At 38.9% G+C, this 15,793-nt stretch overlaps 1 protein-coding gene across 4 annotated transcripts in view; it reads right to left on the bottom strand.

Annotated features, from left to right (window-relative positions):
- The window catches only part of myo3b (myosin IIIB), a 65,161-nt gene that overhangs the window by 20,781 nt on the left and 28,587 nt on the right, over positions 1-15,793 (bottom strand). For all 4 annotated transcript variants that reach the window (XR_013787102.1, XR_013787103.1, XM_079463639.1 and 1 more), the window contains exons 24-32: positions 13,668-13,747; positions 11,838-11,858; positions 10,405-10,482; positions 10,086-10,291; positions 7,924-8,035; positions 6,423-6,585; positions 5,378-5,458; positions 3,306-3,360; positions 1,894-1,939 (exon numbers count right to left, since the gene is read on the bottom strand). Coding sequence is in view for 2 of the 4 variants with exons in the window: in XM_079463639.1 (XP_079319765.1) it covers positions 1,894-1,939; positions 3,306-3,360; positions 5,378-5,458; positions 6,423-6,585; positions 7,924-8,035; positions 10,086-10,291; positions 10,405-10,482; positions 11,838-11,858; positions 13,668-13,747 (842 nt within the window). In the remaining 2 variants the exon portion in view is untranslated. The remainder of the gene's footprint in view (positions 1-1,893; positions 1,940-3,305; positions 3,361-5,377; positions 5,459-6,422; positions 6,586-7,923; positions 8,036-10,085; positions 10,292-10,404; positions 10,483-11,837; positions 11,859-13,667; positions 13,748-15,793) is intronic.

Genomic DNA, 15,793 nt, shown 5'->3' with positions numbered 1-15,793 from the left:
CAAACAAGCACATCATAATGAATAAAACAGCAGTAGGTCTTTTATGTGAATTAATTGAAGTAATTTATTAAGAGCAGAGCTATTTTTACCAGCATCCATTAACACTGTGTTTGGCAACACTAACAGTAAGTGCTAATGCACCACGCTCTCTCTCTCTCTCTCTCTCTGCCGTCACGCTCAGTTCAATGTAATGCAGGAAATAACGGCGGCCGTCCTCGCAGACTTCCACACACATTTAATTTTATCTTTGAATAAAAGAGCTATAGGAAAGAATTAATCTGCTTAACATTTCTAAGTACACCCTCCAAAGGAGCGGGCTGTTTTAATCTTACATATGCTCAGCAGAGTTACTGGCAAAAACTGTACGTTTTCTTCATCTCATCCTTTCAACATCAAATGGCGAGCAGCAAAAATTGGATCAGACTTCAAAGCTCGACGATGTGCTCCAAGTCACAGAGTGGCTCTACTATTTCACATATTGAATTCGAACGGATATCAAAGTCCTAGCAAAGAACCTCAGGTCTTTACTGGAAAAAAGGGGCTCCGACATCTGTAGAGAGAGCAACGAAAATACAAATCACCTCAGGGAGAAGTCGGCGTTTACTCTCTAGCACGCTTTTCCAGGCTTTTGATTCATTCTGTACCTCCCTGGGTTCCCCTCTCTCTCTCTCTCTCTCTCTCTCTCGCTCTCTGTGCTGAAGTGAATTCTCAGCAAGGGGATTGTGTCTTTTGTCTAAAGGACTGTGCCGTTTGATCTAAGGGGTTTTCCGTGTAATATATGTGAATAGGAGCCTTCCTCGGCCAAATAATTAAAGGAATAGTTCCCCTAAATTAAAAAAATGCATAATTTGTGTCATTGCAAGCCCTTATACTGTATATTGAAGAATATTTATAGACGTTTTCAGTGGCAACAAAATAAACAAACGTTATGTGGCTCAAACTTAACTTCCGCTAGCCCTCCACAAAAAACGAATAACATTCGAGTAGTTTTAATTGAAAACAATTCATATCATATAAAAAGAAGAATATAAATGAATATTAATATAAATGAAATATAAAACAAATTGTTATATTATTAGCCTGTGACATCTGTAAGTTAACTTGGGGCCAGGCGTGTGCATCCAATGAAACATCTAGACAGTTTATACGATAAGCATCTCAAGCTTCAAACGATGAAAGTATCATACAAACAGTATTTGTGTGCCATTGTCTTTCCAAAGTTTTCTAAACATGGTACGTTTGAAAAGTAAATTGTTATTTGATAAATATTTGAGGAGTTAAGATCGTGTTTGATGTCGGCGATGAAGAGCGACATTTCTTTCTCACACTGCATGTTGTCAGTCTGAATATGCAGAAAAATGCAGAAATGGAATCGATTTGCGAAATGGAATTACAATGAAAAACAACTTCAATTTCATTTAAACACAAAGCATTCCCAAAGACTTCGGATATAATGTTTTTTTGGTGGATCGTGCTTTCTCAAAGTACCTTCAGGCCACTATGTGGTCATATACTTCTTGTACGACATTGGTCTTGGGCAAACCATTCCAAGTGCTACCTTGAATCGGCGAAGACCAATATCATTACAATTGCACACTAAGGTTACGATAAAACTATGTTTCAACCAACAGTTAAACTTTGATTTTACACTTCTCTTATTCATACCACTACTGTTAATATCAGTAGTCTTTGGTTACGTTCAAGTGCACTTTACAATATTACAACACGCCAAACATTCAAGTAGGACGCATTGAAATGCAGCACTTAATCCAAACTTATTTGTGGACACGCTCATGCCAATTTGGCAACTTGGGTATCATCTTGGTTTTTTCCCTGGTAAATCAACACAATAGAATATTTCTGACTTTACTTGAAGGCTACATCATATCTGACCTTGTCCTCTGGATTGGCAGATGTTCCTGTTTCTGGTGTGTCTTGTCTGAGGAAACAAAAAGAGAAAACGATGAGGATATTTTAGCTTTTACTGTTATTAGTACATAGAGCTTTGTGTATAACTGCTAGTCATAGAGAGCAATTTTCTCAACAAATTGCTAATTTTCTTACATTTTTCTTAGAAGGAAAAAAATGTGCTTACTTTGTTTCATTAACAAAGCAAAATTAAATCTGAATTTAAAATTCTATATTTCTTATTAGACTTTGACCGCGTCTGTTATCAAAGAACAATCTCTGAGCAATAAAATGTTCTTCTTTATGTACATGCGTGTCAACATTTGGGGCCGGTCATGCCTCACTCGCCAGCCCGACAGCCTTTTGTGTTCTGAAGCGCTTCAATACAAAGTCTATTGTGTCTGACCTTCTGAGTCCATCCTGACACTACGTGGCATGTGGTTCCCACCAAGATCAATGACATAATCATCAGCTTTTCAAAAGCTAACTCGAGTCACACAACTATGGCGCAGAAAGTCTGACATGAACGCGCACACACTGATATCAGCGGACACCTGCTCGCAGCTCAAGACAACACTCGCATGCACCTGCTCCTGTCAGCTAATGATCATGTAGGCAAGTTTATGAACTTTACAAGGGAAAATTGAGCCAGTTGATGTCAAAATAAATCTATAACCGTCCTCTCTAGCCCTGATGAAACGGAATAGCAAAGTGTGAGGTTTGAAGTTTCACCACTGAGATTTGTGATATAAACAAGCATTGAGAATCCCAACGATAAACCGACTGACTAGAGGATAAACACACACGCATACTCGCAAACAAACACTCTCAGACGTGTGTAAGGAGAAAGAAAACTTAAAATGTGTTGCTAAATAATCGTCTTAAATTTACAGAATATAAAAATGTTCAGATTGTTATTTGGGAAGAAATAGCAAGTGGTTACTGGGTCTGAGTATCATCAATGTTTGGAAAGAGGCACATTCTCTGATATTATGAGCCTGAGTTATAAATACTTTAGCAGATAGAACTGGCAGAAAAACTTTTAATTGATACTGAATAAACACATTATTTTAAATCCTGCTGACCGGTTTAAAACATAACCAAAGCCCAAAGAAATTTCACAGCGAACTTTACAAGTTACACTATTGTCCAAGTTATTGACCATTGAATTGCCTGTATGCTGTATGTTCACATGGTGTTTAGGGCCTTTCTTGTTTCTGGGACAATTTTTCTGTCAAACACAACTCTATTCCAACCATTTTTTTAACCGATAAAATAGTTGTTTGAGTCCTGTTCCAAATCAGAGACCTAAACTGTGTCAAAAACATAAAAATAATAAAATGGCTTATTTAATGGCTAGCTGCAGAAGATTTAACCAACATCATGCATACACTTACCCAGTCAACTGTCGACTGTGTCTGAAGTCTTTTCTGACTCTGTGCCCTCTGTATGCTGTGACACAAATATTCACATGACAGAAAAATTAAACCACATAGAATATGATCCTTTTAAGCATAAAGATCACAGCAGCTTCCATGAGGAAATATCCTTCATAACCCACAATAAATGTCTTAGGAACCAGCACTAATAAAACACAGGTACAAACACATATGAATAACATCCGTGTTTTTGTGGTTGTGGTTGAATTTACAAATGTAGCTTTGATACAGACGATCTTTAACAAACATTCGAGTCTATGCCTCCGGAAACCGTTAAAAGAAGGTTTAGAATAAAGAAAACACAACGAGGTCTGAGTGAAGAATTAGCAGTTTTACTTGTTCTTTACAAATGAGAGTAAACCTCTGAACACATGAAACAGCAGCGCTGCATTTATTCTGCTTTCAGTGAGACGGCCAATTAAAACTCAACACTTCATGCTTTAATCGGAGCAGGGGTGGGTGGGAAAGCAGGCCTGTAAACACGCACACGCACACGCACACGCACACGCACACGCACACGCACACGCACACGCACACGCACACGCACACGCACACGCACACGCACACACACACACACACACACACACACTTGACAACAGTGCAGATGATTTCTGCGGCACAAGTGTTTACTGAACTCAATTTAGGATTAAGAACGTTAAACATTAGTTTAACAAATTTGACTGTTTAGCAAACACAGTTTTTGGAGTCTCAAACTCTACAGCGCAACCACCAGTCCAAAGTTTTACACACATTTTTGGTCATAACTTTTGAAACGAAGTCCGAATTGAAATTCGAAATAAAATTTCTTTTTATCACCTAGTCAAAAGCTCTAAGCAAAATTGTTGTTACAAACTAATGATCAGACATGAGCAAATACATTTCCAGTTGTGCCACATAATGGCTTGACCCCGTAATTGCTGCTTGCAGCTATATTTACAAAGTAATGCTTGTTTTCAAACAGGTTTTCAGAACATTTTCACTGTCTTCTATTGGTTTGCCAACAACACTTGTGGTGTGCCCGATGAACAGAATGCCCTGAATATTTACTTAAACACGTACAAACCGAGATGACCCCCTGTAAGCTATGATATAATTCACAGACTGTACTCAGCATATTCCTTTTCATTGTAAAATATTTGAGTGGTGAATGTATATTTACAAAATGCTAATACGGCCCACCTCAAAGCAGCCGGCATGCATAAACACACCTTTACAAACTCTGAACATGTGGATGAATATCATACCACCTGCACCACTTGACACACTGTGAGTATAGAGAAAGAGAGCGGCGTCTGCCAAAAAAAGGGGAACTGAAGTACTCCAAAGAGGAGAGCAGAACAATAGCATCACTCCGCCTCCTCCTTCCTCCCCGGACCCCTGCCCCCACCTCCCCTCTCGGCCTCAGAAGACGAGCGCGACGATGGAAACGTGCCCCAAGAAGGTTAATATGCTGCTTTGATCTCCGTCGGGCCACACCGAGTACGAATTCATTTACATTTCAGATGAAAAGGGTGACAGTATAAAAAGCCATCTTGTTTCTGGTATGTGAGAGGCTGTAATGGGTCGGGAATCTGAGAGAGGAAGTGGCAGGGAACAGAAGGGGGATCAACCCCCCCCCACACTCACTTTCTCCGCTGTCTGTACTGGGAAACAGATGAAAGCGACGAGAGAAGCGAATACTTCATTCTACTGAAACATGGGGACCAAATGCTGTGACCCAACTTTCAAAAGAGAGGCTGGCTCAGTGCATTATTAATTTATCAGCACTGTTTCATGGGATTGTTTGTTGATATCAAAAAAGGTAATTTGTGAAAATATCTGAGTTTTGATTGAAAAATGAATGCAAGTCTGAAAGGAAAGATTTGGATTGAGTAAAGAGAGAGAGAGCCATAGATACACAATGTCTCATGATATGACTGCATGTGTTATTTCATTTATTTACTATGTAGTGTTATTCTTCTTTGAGGAACATGTCTACAGTTTTACGAGATACGTTTATCCTGAAGTAAAGAGTCTTCAGAGAAGTTTACCTGACTGGATCCGCACAGCGGCCTGTTCGCGCTCTCTCTTTATGAGCTTCAGATTTTGACGGGCCACATAACCCCTCCAGGCTAGAGAGAGAGAGAGAGGGGGATATACATTAAAAAAGAACTTTCAGTAACAGTAGTCCTGCATTCATCACAGTGGTGTAACACTTCTGTTATATTAAGACTATGTTGTCAGCATAGTTAAAACCGTCTGTTTTCTGTTTATTAAATAGGTGCTAAAAGTAATAATTTAAACTTCATATCATCCCTGGTTAGCTGCAATCTTCAGCTTTTTTAATAAAAAAAAATTGTATGTAGATAAAAATTTGTGTTGCAAACTGTCCGATTCACAACGGTAACCTTATAATAATGACTTATAATTTGAGCTGTCGAGTCTGATTTCCGAGAAAATAAGTCTGGAATCTTTTTACTTTGTTTATAAGGAGCCAGCAATTTTGGGTTTTAAAGAGAGATGGCGATAGAGAGGAGAAAGTTATGGATTGCCGCTTTAAAGTCACCCCGAAACGGAAGATTTCATTTCTGCATCGTGACGTATATACAAGTTAAATGGCTTCTGAAATTAGAAAAAAATGTAGGGCCGGACTTTATTTTGCCCTTCCCTTTTTGATTGGTTTGTTGAAAGTTGGGCCTGGAGGGGAGGGCTAAAAATGTCTGTCCATTGGACAGTCAGTATAGTCCTTTTTCTTATTATGGTGTTACAGGATTTTCCTGTTTGGTTCCATGATGAATTTAAACAAACTGATGGTCACTGCTATTCATTATTAAACACTACTTCACCGATATCTGCCGATACTGATTCTACAGATTCAATTATAACTTTCTGAATGTTATTAACATCAAACTGGTGATGTTTCTTAACATTTTCTAAATACAGAGCAGGAATTCATTGCGTTGTCCTGCGCTCTTATTATTGACAGGATATTTCGAAAATGCTTTTAACGACCGATACCGATTACTGCCTGATAAAAATAGGTGCATCTCTATTTCTGATTACATCAGAATTGTAAATGCTTTAGGTAACAAGCACCTGACTGTATGATAATGGCCCCGTTGTTGCGTTTCTTTCTCGCTCTGCGATAGCGTCGAGCCCCCAGCCAACCCTTGGTGTAGGCCTGCATCAACACCACCCGAGCGATCACCTCCCGCAACATCAGATTGAGCTGCTCCACGTGATAGTACTTTAAAAACACCTGTCCCACATAAAGATTTGATGAGAAACATATACCCAGTTCGCAAATACCCTCACAATCAACACACCACCTATGTGTGTCTCCTAGACAGAGAACTGGTTGTAATGTAAGTGTTTATGAAGAAAAAGAACACTTTGAACTGAAAGTTCCATCCCCATGAGTTGCAGATGCCAACCACCTGTTCAGTTAGATTTAAAGATAGAAAGAGCGAGTGATCTTTCCAAAAGTCAGGGAATCTGACACCTTTGTATTGTAACTCTAATCTACATCATAGCTTACTTTACAATTACACTATTACTATTCTGTCCAATGCATAAGGTATATTTCACAGATTTCACAGCTTTTAAATGTACTCAATATTTTAAACAGTAAAATGTGTAAAAATGCTTTACTACTTAATGTTTTTTTATGTTAAAGGGATAATTCCCCCAAAAATAGAAGATTCTGTCATCATTTCCTCACCTTCGAGGTGTTCCAAATCTGTATAAATGTATTTGTTCTGATGAACACATTGAAAGTTATTTGGTAGAATGCTTATAACCAGCCAGTCTTGTCTCATTGTTCCAAGGTTACAAGAGCTGGATGAAGAAGGACGCGGCAACTTGACAAGTCTTCACTACAAAATGTCAGCCGCTATTATATTATTATGGTGGATATTTTTGCCTTGTTGTGCAAGCACTGTCGAGCTTGTGCAGATGCTGCAGCTTTTGCCAGAGGGGAACTGGAATCCCCTGGTTAGGCCTGGTTTCCCTCCAATGGAGGTTTGTGTTTCTCGCCACTGTTTGCATACTGTTTTGCACTGTTTGTCTGGCCGGGGGGCTGCTAGAATTCTATTGTTTTATTTAATTAACTCAAAGGAATTTATAGTGCGTCTGATATTTTGCTTTGACTTGCATAGTCTTATATGTTTTGCTCATAGTCAATATGTTTTCTTGTAGAGCTGCTTTGTAACAATGTAAATTGTAAAAAGTGCTATATAAATAAAGTTGACTTGACTTGTGCTCAACAGAACAAAAAAATAAAAATGTTCCTACTATGGGAGTCAACTGGGGTAAAGTCTGTCTGATTATAAGCAGTTTTACAAATATCTTTCTCTGTGTTCATCTGAACATAGACATTTATACAGATTTGGAACACCTCGAAGGTGAGGAAATGATGACAGAATCTACATTTTTTGGGTGAAGCATCCATTTAAGTGATTTATTGCAATTCTTGCAAACACAGTATCAAGCTTATCAATATCAGGGTTATTGCCAATATTGGTGACGCCCCTGGTCTAAACACAACAATTGTTCCAACATGGTACAGTACAAAATTAACAGATTAATGATAATTTACCTTAGTCTTGCCCATGACCCAGTTGTCCAGTTTGGCCTTCTGCAGTATAATGATGGCGTTCTCTTTACTTCCCTCTGGCATCTGATGAGCCCGAAATGACAGGTAGTAATACCTACACAAAACCAAAATATAAAAACAGTTTAATTCGTTTCTTTGCATTGGCAAGTCCTGTTTGACTGAACAATGAAATACAGAGAGAGGTGACGGGGTAATGTTTGGTAAACCTGTTTGGAAATTGTTTTAGCCATTTCGTTTGGAGACACTAAAAACGTGTCACAATATAACCTGCTCAGTAAGCATAACGTATATTTTGCTGTGCTGATTGTTAAGATAATGCACAAAGAAACAACACTTTAAAGCTAGCATTGGTTTGACAATTTTGTTCTCTGACTCTGCGAATGAAGACATTTTGATGCATTTGTTTTGATCAATGTTTACTATTAATTATGTATTAAATATGTTTCTCCCTGGATGCAACCGTGTTTGTGTGACACATCTCAGCATAATCTTGTTTGAAAATGACTGCCCAAGTTGAAAGTCCAACTTTAAGTGATGTTCCACTTTTCAGGGTGGAAAATAGCAAATCTAGACTTTCAGAGGATTTGGACAAATAGGAAAAACGTGTTGTGTTGATGTTCCAGCAATAAGATTACAGAATATTGAGACATGGACAGATAAATATGAGGTCACTGTTTACATGAAAGTCTGGGAGCGCTCCTGTACTTCTAAAAACACCTAAATGAAAGTAAACTGACATGAATCTCATAGAGAAACCTCAAAGAAACTCCCGAAGCTCGCGGTTGATCCCGGGTATTTACTTACTCTGAAGCGGAAGCAATCTGCCTTTGTGTTCAAGAGGGAAGACTGCCTTTGATTCCACTGAACCGTGGCCTTTCATAATTATGCTTCTGATATATGTTATGTCTGACAGAGAACACAATGAGCTCTCCTTCGAAACATCAGAGGAGCTTCACGTCTGAATCCATCTTTTCAGAAACGGGTCAGCCGGGACGTTCTCTAGACGCTGTCTGACCGACTAAATGCAAACACGTTCTGAACGGTAACACTTTTTTGTGTTAACTTGTCGGGAAGGTCTGGGGAAAACATGGATAACCAGGACACTTCGGTGATCAAAAGGATGACGGGAAAAAGTCGGAGAGAGGCTTGCGGCCCCTCGGAGCGCTGGGAAATTGTCGGGATGCTTATGTAAAAGAGATGACCTACATGTCCAGCGTCTCACGGCCCACGAGAGAGACAGTGAAAGAAGAGAAAAGTTCATGAAGAATAAAGTGCGATTCCCCAGGCCAAAAAGTTAATCTGGCCTATGAATTTCCTCAGTACTGCGAAACTTTCGCCGGTTTCTCTCCGCCCCTTTAAAGTACCGCTTCACCGCTAATTACTCGACCAGAGCCTAACTTACTACCACTTGTATTCTCAGAGGGTTAAAGACCTATTATTGATGAAATTACGGTCTTCTTTCATAACCGCCAAAATATATAGATAACAAACCTGCGATGTGGGTTTCCCAGGAGCTTTAGGGAGCGCCAGAGGAGGTGGGTATATGCAATATGCGCTCATAGATCCGTCTCCAGGCTTTGATCTTTCTAACTGTCTGTCCGTCTGTCTTTTTCCCTCTTTTCTTAAAGCCCAAGAGCTCCGGCTAATTAAATCTAATAACATTCCTGTGGTCCGACCGGAGCAATGTCCTTTTTGACTGCACAACTGATGAAGTCTGGACTTGCAGACCATCTGAGTGTTTTTTGTCCTTGCTGTATAACAAAACCACTTAATATTAATCGCATTTATTAAACTCCAGTCGGTGCAAATTGTCAGCCATTAATGTGACTAAAAATTCACAGCTGATGTGAGACAAACATTTAGTTTAACTCCCAAACCCTCAGTGTGAGCATCCGTTCCATAGATGCTACATAAACATTCAATGAAATGAAACCACCAGACATTTTGAAAGTACAAGCCTGTAGTTTATAACATCTAGATTTTAACATGACTCCAGCATTCTAGGCCCCTGGGTTCATGTGAATTGTGTCAGCCTTGCTCTGTTGTGTTCTCTCTGCTCTCATTCGCAGCTCATGTTTTGTCTGATGTTGATGTTTCTCAGGCCCTGCCGCAAAGTGTTACATTGCCCCGCAGCTGTTCTTTACCTGTTGACAAACTCCTGGATGGGAATGCGATGAGAGTAGCCCTGCCGCCGGATGTTGACGGTCTCCAGGATACCGGTGTAGCGCAGCTGAACCATCACTCGCTCTTTACTGAAGCGCAGGGCCTGGCGGTCATCGTTGGGTTTGATACAGCGGACAAAATGAGGTGTGCCCCCAACCATCTTAGACAGCAGGTCCATGAGTGAGTACTGAAATATAAAACACATACATATGGACGAAGATGTATTTATGACTCGTGTTTGATCATTTACAAACAATGCATCATTTTAGATGTTACGATTTGTATTCAGTGAGAACTCACTCTGAAATAAGACGCCACGGTCTGTCTCCGCATGTTAGTGGTTTCCTCTGGGTGACGCATCATTTCCATGGTGTCCACCTGAACACACATAAACACACCAACTTACACAACAGTTTGACTTTGACTTTTGTATGTGTGACATGGCTAAACATCTAGATGCTGAGATAAGTTTATTAAGAATTGACTGATATTTATATGAAGACACAATACAAGCACTTTTATATATTAGAAAGATGAAAGTAAAGTTGGTTTTCATAATGAGCCTCATGCTTCCAACTGTGTCTTAACAACTACAAGATATGGTGTGTGCGTGTAACAGACATCCCTACAACAGATCTCATGAATATATGAAGAAAATAAATAATTTACAGTGAGTCTACACCAGCAAAGTGTGTCTTAATATTCTATTTCATCTGAATGTGGAGAGACAGGTGTGTGGGATCTTTATGAAAGATGTCTGTGTATCTGACGGGCTGGACATGAAGACACGAGTGAGACAATCGAAGTGTTTTAACAAGACATCTGTACCGCTTCAGCTTACATGCAGAACTTTGTACGGTGTCTCATCTGTGACTGATTTAAAAGTGTCTGCAATATTAACTTGAGCAAATGAATTGGGTTCTGTGCACCGATGTCTAATGATGTCCGTAGTTCTGTGGTTTTTAATCTTGTACAGAGAAGAAAAATGAAAAATGTACAAATGATTATATGATTTTATTTGATGATAATATTATATAAATAAAAATGTATTCCTGCTTTAATAAAATCTCCTTCTCCAGCGTGCCTGAACCAAAAATATGTATTATTACAACTATAGATAAATCACAATCATGACCCGATCAACATAACACATATTAACACCTTAACATTATCATAACAATAATTTAAATGATGACTGATTTGGTGCAAGAAGGTTTGAATAACACGAGAGTAAAGAAACACACTTTTATGATATAGTCCTGTTACAGCCATGATGTAAGAAAAAAATGACAGTATTCAGCTGCCTTACATTTGTTAAGCTTAATCAAATTATCATTTTTTTGAGTCAAGCGACCTTATACTGAACTGAACTAAAAAGTCGAGTTGAAAAATGCTTTACAACTTTACTTTTTTATGAAGCTTTTAACTTGATTTTCACAATGCAAGTGGATTCATATTTATTTCAACAAGCAAGAAGGGATTGTATGTTTGAGAAGAATAAGGAAAACAATATATACTAGAAAAGCAGTGGAATGACATTACACTTATAGACATTTACATTTAGTCATTTTAGCAGACGCTTTTATCCAAAGCGACAAGTATGTTTGTGAGAAATTCATAACTGGTCCCGTTTAAGTCATGAGTGTGAATCTGAATTTAATTAACACAGAACGTTGAATTAGATTTGTGGCATTCTGGGAAGTGGACACGTGGAGAGAGATTAAAAAACTTACCTTTAACAGGTATTTAGGAGACTGAGAGGAAAGAATAAAAGCACGTATAAAAGAATAAAAGAACAGACAAAAGTACAGATCAGTGAAGAACAGATTAACTGTAAAGCATAACACACAAGTTCGGAAAAAAGAAGCAAATGGGATTTTGATGATTTTCTTAAAAACACTCGCATCACCAGATTGTCTTTTCTTTCATGGCATTTAAAAGCATGAATTTAAAACCTATGAATTATTAAAGTTTTAACGAAAAAGACCGCAGCCATTTAAAACCATCAATCCCATAGCAAAGTAAAGCCATGATGATGCCTAAGCAAGTTTTTTTTTCAATTATAATAAGACATTAATGAATTATTTAATAGAAAAGTATAAATGTAAAAGGTTTTGAATTGTGGAAAATGTAAAGGAGAAAAGTTGCGTACACAGCGTGACAATCTTTAACTGATGTTTTTTACTGCCAGATGTTTTTCTAAAAATCAAATATATATTTTTTTATATTTTAAATAAATAAATAATTGTAAATATCTCTATGTGTGTTTAAACTCGGTTTTAAAAATATTAAGAAGGGTGAATTATCAGTCATGGACACCATTTCTTTATTTTTTTATACATAAATATTCTGTCCAGGATTTATTTGTCATTTGAGAACACGCGTTATTTCATAAAAAAAAGCAGTAAAATACATGCACAAAGGGTAAGAGGAATGAATTATATAAGGTAGAAAATACAATGATATTACCGCATTATATGTTTTATGACTAAAATCTTTACTGAGGTTTCCTGAAAATGTCCGACTCAGTTTTGGCAAACACAATTACGTCACAAGCCTCAGTTCTTCAAACGTTTAGAGATGATCATTATTTTCATTATGATATTCTGTCACAAATGCATTTTTGATGTGCCGCAGTGATGGAGCATCTGGTTAAAGGTCAAGCTGCAGCCCCTCCGGAAATGTTTATCTAACTACACTTTCCAAAAATGAAAAAATGTTTTGCATGATTGCTATTCAGCGCCGCCGCTCCCACCACGCGAATCACGCACTGTGCGTAGGGCACCAAGTGCTGAGGGGGCACCAAAAATAGCCTGATGAAAAAAAAATATTTTTAATCTAATATTATTTCATTAGGCTATAGAAAAATAATTAGGCAGACATATTTTAGCCATGTATATGTAAAAAAAAACGGCCGAACAATCCCATATCACCCCATCCACACCACCACCCGCCCATGTACGGTCCGCGCGGCAGTGCCGGTTGATCGCGCGTGCGCCTGACGCAGTTTGACAGACGGTAGCCTAGGCAACTTATTTGGAAATGGCCCCGAAAAGACAGCAGGAGTCAGGATCAGAGAAAAAAAAGAAGAAACTGCGAGATGATGCCCGTGCATCACTTGCAGGTAAGTCCATGTTTAATCAAATTAAATTCGGGAAATGTGCATGATGTGCTGCTACTGATCGTAATGCGCGTTGAACTTGTGTAACGGAGGCCAGCTAGTGAAGAGCTATGTAGTGTGTAAACCTCACAACCCAACCAACAAAGACGCTTTAGCCTCCTCGTTAGAGCGCTCGTCTCCCATTCGGACCAATGTCGGTTCGAAGCCCGGGGCTAGTAACTTTAATTTCGGTGCAGCTTGCAATCTGAATTGAGATTTTACTGTTAAACATTGATAGTGTTTTGTTTTGCTATTCTGTTTACCGAAGAAAACTTTGCACCTTTAAGAGGGGGGGGGGGCATCATAATGGAATTATGCTTAGGGCACCAAAATTGCTAGCAGCGGCCCTGTTGCTATTGCATAATAGTTTAATTCACGTGAAACGGCTGCGGAGTATACAGACCTTATTGCGTCCGCTGTTCAGCTGTGGAGGCAGAGATCTGGATGCTGCTGTCACTCTGGCTCTGGAAGTGGCCAAGTTACCTGTCGAGATGAAACACGGACAATTCAATCCATTCTGAAGCATAACAAAATGAAAAGAGTGTTAAAGGGGGTCTCGACCTACAGGACGCATGCTTTAACATGGGGTTGACAATAACAGGGATATTAAAAACTATGATTATACATTTTTTGTTAATACTGATTTCTTTAATAATTTGGCACCCTCTTAACATTCAGCCACTATAATAAACTTTCTGTTTGAATAAAAACTACACCCATTCTAATACATGTTGTGATAACACAGTCATCATAAAATATTTTGGCGATGATAACCGTGTAGTAAAAATTGAAAGTCATGAGAGCCCTTGCTTGATGCCCTTGGGTAGAAACCCTGATAACACTGCCATCACTTCTTCTAGTCTTTTGTGATGTACACTGTAACAAATGACTGTAGTTTCTACAGCAAAATTCTACAGAAATGTACTGTATTAACATTTTACAAGTTGTTACTGTAGTTTGCAATGCATTATGGGCCAAACAAAGTATTACAGTTATTAACGGTATATTTCCGGTCTCCGGTATATATGTAGAATGTCTTGTCCCTGTAGCTCGTGCATTTTTACAGTAATTTATTGTGACATGGCATTATGGGGTTGCGCGGGTGGATTTGTGTTTAAAATCGTATGGACTGGAGCAAGTGGAGAACGAAGAGTCAGGATTGTTGGTAAGTGCAAATAAATATTAAAATACTATACGTACTATACTGCTTTATATAACCATATGTGGTAAAGAAATCGCAATTTTTAACATGAACCATTCATTATAATATATAGCAATACCAGGTCATTTTTTATGAATGTTTACCCGGCGGTGGTCCTACACGGTGGTCCTAACCAGTCTTGACATTACAAGGTGACAAGAAATAAAAAACCTTTTTTCCATATTAAATGTTCCAACCAGCAATAACAGTGACAAGAGTCAGTGACACGTACCGTCACACAAAAGAAAGCGCGCTTTGTTATTATCTTCAAAAAGTAAGGTATCTATTCTTAGTTTAACACTCATATGTGCATTGGGCTGAGATGAAAGCACAAAGTGAACTGTCGATGAATGAAACCTTATTGGAAATGTTTAGCAATTCATCTCGATAAACCCCTGAAAAGGTGAAAGTAACAGATGTGGATAATGTGATTATAGCTGAGCTTCATCCAGCATCTGAAGTTTATTCTGCGGCGGTTGCGCTCCTGCAGACGGTGACACACCTCAAGCACCTGCTCCAAAAATGTAAAACGCTGCCTTAGCTCGACTCTAAACAAAGACAGGGTCAGTTCAGCCTGCGTTGACCTCATGAGCAAAAAGTTCAAATCCAGAGATAAGCATCACTGCCGCCCATCACATGTCTCTCCGGCTAAAAACACTCCTTCATCCTCTTCTCCATCTTAAACACACACACTCACTTCTTCAGGATATGAAACTCTACTGTTGCATATGCAGCACCGTCTGAGCTTCTCAAAAGTTTCTGCACAAGATGTCCAAATGTTTTCCCTGGCTGGGTCTTCAGAGACTAAACTCTGATTAATGGTACTGAAGGAGCCTTTGAAGCCGGATTGGTGACATCAAAGTGCTAATCCATGGGTGGCAGGAGTTTTATAATGAGTGGGAAGCATTTTAGCACGTATCAAAGGATCCGGCGCATGAATAAACAATGGCAGCACAGATGTGCCACACACCTTTAGAAAAATACCCACCGCAGAAACATTAAGCAGGGCGCGACATTAGCTGCAGCGCTGCACCGTGTGTGTGTGTGTGTGTGTGCTGGAATCCAGGGAAATGAAACATCTGTTGTTCTTGTAGTCTCTGCGCTCCGGTAATACACCAGATGACAGATTAGAAAGGGTCACAGGCTCAAACAAACAAACAGTGAGTGAGAAAAACAATTATCGGTTCTCTTCCCACTGTCGCACACGTTTGGTAATGACCCTCTCGTGTAAATGAGATCCCGGCATTCATGTGTAATTGCTCTATCTGTCTGGGATTAATTGAGTTGTTTCAGATCTAACTATAGCTCAGGAATCCCACGCTCCTGCC

This window comes from Barbatula barbatula, assembly GCF_947034865.1.
Source record: "Barbatula barbatula genome assembly, chromosome: 9".
Classification (NCBI taxonomy): Eukaryota; Metazoa; Chordata; class Actinopteri; order Cypriniformes; family Nemacheilidae; genus Barbatula; species Barbatula barbatula.
The sequence above is the reverse complement of the archived record's forward strand: the minus strand, read 5'-3'. Positions and strand labels throughout refer to the sequence as shown.